Genomic DNA, 8,328 nt, shown 5'->3' with positions numbered 1-8,328 from the left:
ACTTTCAAATGTACGTAGTGACTAAATGTGTGCTAGGACTCTTGGTGGAGTCTAGGGGGGTGGTCAATTGAACATTGGTCTATATTAACCTTGCCGGAGTTTAGAGGGGTTGTCAATTGAACATTGGTCTATAAAACCTTCTCTTTCCTTTCTTTCTGTAATACGATAAATTTTTAGGTGCCAAGACTCCATTAGGGTGAGGTAGACATCAACCGGGACAACTGGGTCATCTTTACTATTAGTTAAGGAGAGGTGGGGGCGGGTGCCACGTGGCAGCCCCCCACCTCCCCCACAAGGAAAAAAAGAGAACACGAGGACAGGTACCACGCGTCCAGCACCCGCTCCCGCCCGCAAAAATCGCGCCCACCCCGGCGCGAAGCGCCAGGCTGAGTCTAGGCACGGAGCGCCTAGTTCCTACGATTAGAACACAGCTGGCTTAGATGCAAAGTGAGCTAGTGCAAACCAGCAAACCCTTCAGGGTATTCTCTTATCGAAGACTTGGGCTTGCGTGTGGCCATGTAGGTAGATGTACTTGGGCGAGCCAGTTGGAACGTAAATCTCAAAGCATCGGTTTTTAATCGATTCCTCTTGTTAAAGCTTAACGTATAGTGCACGTGGGCGGAAGCATGAGCAGGGAAACAATGTATCCTGGACACTCAGGTGGGTATGCACCAATGTCACTCTTTTACCGATAATGTGCAAATTGCAGCAGAGGCTGATCACACAGCAAGACAGGAAGCAAATCTTAAGAAAATCATCATAAATAGAACCACACTTCTGAGCCTTACCTAGCTAAGAAAAGTCGTTTGTCTGATGCTGCAATTAAAGCTATTAGTTTGTGTCCAACCTTTAGCTGCTTAAGATGTTTGTATGCATGACTCAGAACCCATGCCTCCAAACTTATCTCTTAAAGCACTGGAACTTAGGAAACAGACAGAGGTTACATCCATATCTAGAGATGCCATATATCATGGTCTGCAGCTGTGCATCAACCAAAAAGACCTGGCATCTGGAAGGCATCTCTATTACCTCATGGTAATTGGTGGGTTAGATGTGATTAGAGTCTTAGGAGACCATGTTATACGGATGTTTGCTACCTGTGGAAGCTTGATAGATGCAGAGGATGTTTTTTGCAGGGTTGTTGAACCAAGTTTGTATACATGGAATACCATAATCTCAGCTCATGCCATGTTTGGGAAATGGTGCACAGTTTTCGAGATTTACGACAGAATGCAAGAGAATGGCATTGCACCTGATCGGATCACATATCTGTGCATGTTGAAAGTGTGTGCCAACATTGTGGCATTAGAGAAGGGTAGACATGTTTTCTCCCAAATTGTCAAATGGAAACTTGACTCAGAGGTTGTAACAGGAAATACTGTGATTTATATGTTCACTAAGTGTAAAAAATTAGAGGATGCTCAAAAAGTGTTTGATAGTTTGCCTTTTCGAGATTCCGTTTCATATAATGTGATGATCTCCGCATATGCTGAGCTTGGGGACGGTCTACTTGCATTGGAACTTTTGGAAATTATGCAACAAAATGACATAAAGCCTGATAGGGTTGCTTATTTGAGCATATTAAAAGTGAGTACTAACACGGATTTTTTGAAACAGGGCAAACTTATTCATGATCATATCATTAAAAGTGGGCTTGATACAGACATAACCATTGGAAACACCCTAGTTGATATGTATGCAAAGAGTGATAACCTGGATGAGGCATGCAAATTATTTGAAACACTGCCCGATCATGATGTGGTATCATGGGGTGTAATTATTGCAGGCTATGTCCAGAATGGCGATAGCTCTCACGCCCTCAGATTGTACAGCAGGATGGAGGAAAAGAGTATATTACCAAGCAGAGTTACTTTTATGTGCACTTTGAAGGCTTGCGGCAATGTAGGATCCATACATCAAGGAAGGTTGATACATGACCAGCTTGTGAGGGACAGTTTTGAAGAAGATGCACTGGTTGGGAGTACACTTGTGGACATGTATGCAAGATGTGGGAGCCTGATAGAGGCAGAAACTATGTTTGAAGACTTGACAGATCGAGATATTGTGTCATGGGGAGCAATGATTGCTGGATATACCCAGCATGGATATGGGTATTTAGCTCTTGAGTCTTTTGAGAAAATGCAGCAGGAGGGCGTCAAACCAAATGAGGTCTTGCTATTATGTTGCTTGAAAGCTTGTGCTAGTGTTGGAGCAAGGCTACAAGGCAGGATGCTGCATGATATGGTCCTTAGATATGGACTTGATTCAGAGGTGCTAGTTGGAAATAGTATTGTTAATATGTATGTGAAATTTGAAAACTTGAAAGAGGCTAGTAGAGTCTTATTTTGTTTACCCTTTCGAGATGTCGTGACATGGAGTACAATAATTGCAGGATATGCAGGGCATGGCCATTGTTTTATGGTCCTTGAACTGTACATAGAAATGCGGCGGGATGGTCTCATTCCCGACAGGGTTACTTTTTTATGCTTAGTGAAATCATGTGGAAGCCTGGGAGCCATAGAACAGGGCAGGATTCTACATGGGGAAATAATAGTTTGTGATCTTTACTTGGATGCAACTGTTGGGAACAGTCTTATTGACATGTATTCCAAATGTGGTAGCATGGCAGATGCACACAGTGTGTGTAGCAAGATGACAAGTCAAGATGGTGTGTCATGTGCTGCAATGGTTTCTGGATATGCTCAATGTGGCCTCTTGAATTCAGCTAGGGAATGTTTTGAGGATATGCAACAAAGAGGTCTTAAGCCTACTGATGCAGTGTTTTTGGGCATTCTTGCAGCTTGTAGTCATGCTGGCCTGCTCAACGAAGGTTGTTACTTTCTTGAGTGCATGGAAAAGGTTCATGGCCTAGCACCTAATATCCAGCATTACAGTTGCATGGTTGATCTTCTGGGTCGTGCCGGACACTTGGTTGAGGCTGAAGATTTACTTAAAACCATGCCGCTTACACCAAATGGTCTTTCATTGACATCTTTGCTGACTAATTGCAAGACGTTTATTCATGACCAGCTGGGAGTAGAAATATTTAACCAGGTTGCCCAAACAGATCCTTTCGATGTTGCATAATCGTGTCCCTTGTTACGACTGGCTAAAACACACTTAGATACATCACATTCAGTGAAAAGTCAGATGAGAAAGTAACAAGCTGAGAAGTCAGATGATGTTGCTTCAATGATTTCTGGATTTTCTTGCTTAGTATGGCATGTTGAATTCAGCTTGAAATTTCTTAGCTCATTCAAGAAAGAGGCCTTAAGAGTCTTACTGATGCTAGGTATTCTTTCAGCTTGCAGTCGTGATGGCTTTTAAACAACCTTGTTACTTTTTTATACACATGGAAAATGTTCGTGGCCTAGCCCCTAATGTTGAGCATTACCTGAGTTTGATCTCCCTGGTCATGTGAATTTCTGGTAAAGGCTGAATATCAGCAAGTATCATCTCATTGAGTAGTTTCAAGGCGTTTATTAATGGTGGACTGGGAGTGAAATCATTAGCAGCCTTTAAATGAGTATTTGATGGTCAGGACCATTAGAGAATGACCTTTAATGACATTTCTTATGCATTCTCATTCACATGTGGTTTGCCTTGTACCCAGCATGTCTGGGGCAATGCTCACCAAATACAGGTTTTGGAGGTATCCTTTAGGCCTAGTTTGTTGTAAAGTTGCTGTGGCAATGGAATCATTTGGCAGCAATTGGTGATGATACAATGCAGCTCGCCTTGATACTGCAAATTCATGACTCTACATAGCTCCCCAAGTTTGAAAGTATCATAAATTTTGCAGATGATAGTGGATAAAATTGAAGACATTGAAAGCCAAGACAAAGTGGGAGCAAGCTTTGAAGGGGGAGGAAAATATCTTTTTGAACCTTGTGTGGAAAAGGATGCCTTCAAGATGTAAACTAAGCTTGTTGGTGACAAATATCATGATATCATCTTCAGTGATTTGTGAAGTGGCGGCTTCTTCTACTTATTTTCTGGGTTCACCATGCCTGGAGCACAGTTTGTGCATAGCATAGTGACTACAAGCATATGTGATTCTCACATGTATGTATATTTTAGTATATCAACTTACATCTGAGTGAATGATTTTGTTTTCCCCTGAATGGTCTGTTTCCCTGTTAAATTATGTGTTTATATGGCTGTTGAAGGTGTCCTTGACAATCTGGGCTTTGATCAGGTGCAGAAGAGTGATCCCTTCCATGCACAACTTCATTGTATTGGACAAGTTCACTTTGAAAAGCAGACTGCGATATTTTACAGGTAAATATAAATATGCGATATTTTACAGGTAAATATAAAGAGGCTCTTTAGAGCAGTCCTATACAAGCGTTCTCAAAGGTGGGCTGGAGCAGCAAGAAGCTAAGAGGGCATAGTATAGATCCACAATTTCCTTCCGAAGTTTTGAAGGGGAACTAGTCACAATTCAAGGGGAGGTTGGTAAACCCGAAATCCAATTAGCAAAGGCATCATGGATAGTTAAGGGAACGCAGAAGGGTTTACCCATCTACTTGATCAAGCTGAATACACTAGAGCAAAGCAAGGACTTTGAAGAAGAACCTTCATGGCTGAAGGAGTATGCAAATGTGTTCCGCGAAGACTTGATGGAGCTACCACCTCCAAGGGGGATTGATCATGAGATCAAACTCATACCAGGCACCGCTCTAGTTGCAAAAAGACCCTACAAAATGTCTATTCCCGAAGCTATTGAATCAAAGGAGCAGCTCAAACAACTTTTAGATCTTGGGTTCATTCGGCCTAGTAGTTCGCCATGGGGAGCTCCTGTGTTGTTTCAAAAGAAGAAGGATGGAAGGCTCCGGCTATGCATCACTATAGAGGGCTGAATCAAGTAACCATCAAGAATAAATATTCTATCCCAAGGATAGACGAGTTACTCGATCGCCTACAAGGGGTAAAAATCTTCTCAAAAATTGACTTAAGGTCTGGGTATTACCAAATCCGCATCAAGGATGAGGATATTTCAAAGACAGCTTTCAACACTAGATATGGTCATTTTGAGTTCACAGTAATGTCCTTTGGATTAACCAATGCTCCTGCTACATTCAATAGGCTAATGTAGGATATCTTTAGACCATACCTTGATGAGTTTGTACTTGTTTTCTTTAATAACACCTTGGTCCACTCCAAGGAAGAAGAAGACCATGAGTCTCAACTTCGCGCTGTCCTTGAAATCATGAGGATGTACAAGCTTTATGCCAAAAAGAAGTATGCCTTCCTTAAACGACAGATTGAGTATCTAGGCTTCATAGTATCAGAAGAGGGAATCTCCACGGATCTTACAAAGGTTAAAGATGTACAAGAATGGCCCCCATTGACCACTATTAAGGAAGTGTGTAGCTTTCTTGGTCTAATAGGATGGTATAGAATCTTCATCAAAGACTATGCCTTAGTTGCGGCATCCCTCACAGATCTACTAAAGAAGCAGGTTGCCATAGTGTGGACAGCCATTGAACAAGCAAGCTTCGACCAACTCAAATATAGCTTAGTGACAATGCCAATTCTAAAGCTCCTAGACTTGAGCAAGGAGTTCAAAGTTGTTACGGATGCGAGCTCACTTGCACTAGGCTGTGTACTCTGGAGGTACTACTTGCTCGGCAATAAATTCTTCTTAGTCACGGACCATAAGAGCCTCAAATGGATCTGCACCCAGACTGACCTCAACATGAGGCAACACCATTGGATCGAGGTGCTACAAGAGTATGACTTTGAGATCAGATATAGACTTGGTAAGGAAAATGTGGTCGCTGATGCCTTAAGTCATAAAGTGTTCCTCAACTTTCTTATTATGAAGGAACCTTCGACGGTCGGGTCACTAGCCACCATGGTGTCAATGCCAAGCAACCCTATCCTCAAATTGGCCAAGGACTCTAAACATGACCCACAATATCAAAAAATGATAAAGGAGATCAAAGAAAAGGACCAAAGTTTCAAACTCAAAGTTAAATAACAATAGTACTCTGTCTATGAAGGCCTAGTCTACTTCAGGACAAGACTATGTATTCCTTCGAGCCAAAGACTTAAACAATGGATACTATGGGAAGCACATGATTCCCCTTTCTTTTGTCATCCAGGATATGCCAAGACTCTTAAATGGTCAGGAGGAGCTATCATTGGGAGAGACTTAAGGGAGATGTACTCAAATATATCACGGAATGTTTGTCTTGCCAACGCATCAAGGCAGAGCATATCAAGATGCTTGGAAAGCTACAACCCCTCAACATTCCTCAGATGAAGTGAAAATTTATCAACATGGACTTTGTTGTTGGGTTACCTTCAGTTTTAGGTGGATACAACTCAAGTACGGCCTATCATCCTCAAATTGATGACCAAACAAAAAGGGTCAATCAAGTGATTGAAGATATGCTTAGGGTATATTGCTGTCATGAGCCTAAGAAGTGAATCCAATATCTACCCTTGGTGGAGTTCCCCTACAATGCTTCTTTCTAGCAAAGCATTCAAATGATACCTTTCCAAGCATTGTATGGGGATGATTGCCGTTTTCCATTAAATTTCTCAGATCTAAAAGGGAGCGACGGATCGAAGGTTGGACTCGAGAGCTATAGCGGGAGAGCAAGAGCAAGAAAGGGAGAGACTAGAAATGGGAACTCCAACAGTCACAATGTGTGACCGGGCCTTCCTTTATTTAAATTGTTACTAAAAGAATAAAGAATAAATTGACGGTGACGGGCGCCCGCCACCTCCAGTGTGCAGTGGCGGTGACTGTCGGTGTAGTAATACACGGACGGCTAGGCAGAGGCGCCTTTACCCCCAACAACCTCCCACTTAAAGGTAAATTTGTCCCAGTGAGGAGTGAAAAGAAAAAGAAAAAAAGACAGTACAACACGTACACATGTACAACAGGATGAGGAAAGACGTCATCTTATCCCACGCCCATCAACCTCTTGAGGAAGGCAAAGTGCTCTGTAGAGAGGCTTTTCGTGAGCAGATCTGTAGGATTCTGGTCAGTTGAGATCTTGACAAGATCAACAGACTTGTCCTCAATGACCCCGCGTATGAAGTGATACGTCACCTCAATGTGTTTCGTCTTCGCATGGAAGACAGGATTCTTGGCTAACTGAATAGCACTCATAGAATCCGAATGCAGTGTAGGGATAACATCAATACCAAGGTCAACAACTAAACGACCCAACCAAATGGCCTCCTTGCAAGCCTCAGTGGCTGCAATATACTCGGCCTCGGTAGTAGAAAGGGCCGTGCATTTCTGCACCCTGGACATCCAAGAAACAACACCTCCAGCATAGGTGAATACATAGCCGGAAGTGGACTTCCTACTATCTGCATGTCCTGCATAATCAGAGTCAGTGTACCCCACGACTCTTGTATCCTGGCTGCCATAGCATATGCACATATCTGCAGTTCCCTTTAGGTACCTCATGATACCTTTCACGGCATCCCAATGCTTCTTGCTAGGTGTAGCCATATAGCGTGCCACAACACCAACTGCAAAGGCAATATCCGGACGAGTGGCTATCATGGCATACATAAGACTGCCCACTGCGGATGCATAGGGAATCTTAGCCATCTCGGCCCTCTGCTCATCTGTCTGCGGACAATTAGCCTGTGATACCTTCACATAAGAAGGCAATGGACAGCCAATAGGCTTTACGTCCTGCATGCAAAAGCGCTCAAGGACTTTATGAATGTACTCCCTCTGTGATAAGTAGAGGAGTCCCTGATGCTTGTCGTGTCTAATGCGCATACCAAGTATGTGAGCGGCCTGTCCCAGATCTTTCATCTCAAAGCTCTTCTTGAGTTGAGCCTTAAGAGCATCTAGCTCATCATGAGCTTTCCCTGTTATCAGCATATCATCCACATAGAGTACCAAAATCAATAAAGAATCATCACGGGCTTTCTTCGTGTAAAGACACGGATCCATAGCCCTCCGGCTGTAGCCTTGTGACTGCATAAAGGCATCAAACTTATGATACCACTCCCTAGGTGCCTGCTTCAAGCCATAAAGACTTTTTTTTAATTTGCACACTAGGTGCTCCCTACCAGGTTCTGCAAAGCCCTTAGGCTGCTCCATATAAATCTCATCATGCAAGTCCCCATGTAAGAAAGCCGTCTTGACATCCATCTGGTATAAATCCAAGTCAAGCTGAGCAACCGAAGCGAAGACTAAGCGTAGGGTGGTCATCTTAACCACAGGAGAAAAGACCTCATCAAAGTCCACACCATGCTCCTGCTTAAAACCCTTTGCTACCAATCTAGCCTTGTATGCTGGCTTGGGGTGTCCAGGGGTACTTTTTAGCTTGTACACCCGCTTGC

The 8,328-nt window shown here is 43.1% G+C and overlaps 1 protein-coding gene across 3 annotated transcripts; it reads left to right on the top strand.

The window, feature by feature from the left end:
• Positions 1-441: 441 nt before the first annotated feature.
• Positions 442-6,301, top strand: LOC148034801 (pentatricopeptide repeat-containing protein DOT4, chloroplastic-like). 3 transcript variants are annotated; one of them, XM_087679772.1, is made up of 3 exons: positions 442-3,319; positions 3,682-4,065; positions 4,199-6,301. In XM_087679772.1, exon 1 carries the CDS (start codon positions 871-873, stop codon positions 3,085-3,087), a length of 2,217 nt encoding a protein of 738 aa, XP_087535898.1. In that variant the 5' UTR covers positions 442-870; the 3' UTR covers positions 3,088-3,319; positions 3,682-4,065; positions 4,199-6,301. The 3 variants fall into 3 exon arrangements, with proteins under 3 accessions (XP_087535898.1, XP_087535899.1, XP_087535900.1); XM_087679773.1 differs by lacking the exon at positions 4,199-6,301 and having other exon boundaries at positions 442-1,035; positions 1,137-3,319; positions 3,682-4,179; XM_087679774.1 differs by lacking the exon at positions 4,199-6,301 and having other exon boundaries at positions 442-1,362; positions 1,618-3,319; positions 3,682-4,179.
• The last annotated feature ends 2,027 nt before the right edge of the window (positions 6,302-8,328 follow it).

The sequence above is a fragment of the Lygodium microphyllum genome, chromosome 6 (genome assembly GCF_053477565.2).
Source record: "Lygodium microphyllum isolate KBCC chromosome 6, Lygodium_microphyllum_v1.1.10, whole genome shotgun sequence".
Taxonomy (NCBI): domain Eukaryota; kingdom Viridiplantae; phylum Streptophyta; class Polypodiopsida; order Schizaeales; family Lygodiaceae; genus Lygodium; species Lygodium microphyllum.
This window is presented reverse-complemented; position numbering and strand designations above follow the sequence as displayed.

Bases quoted from the DNA above. Each gene is read 5' to 3' on its own strand.
- LOC148034801 (XM_087679772.1), top strand. From the start codon at position 871: ATGCATGACTCAGAACCCATGCCTCCAAACTTATCTCTTAAAGCACTG.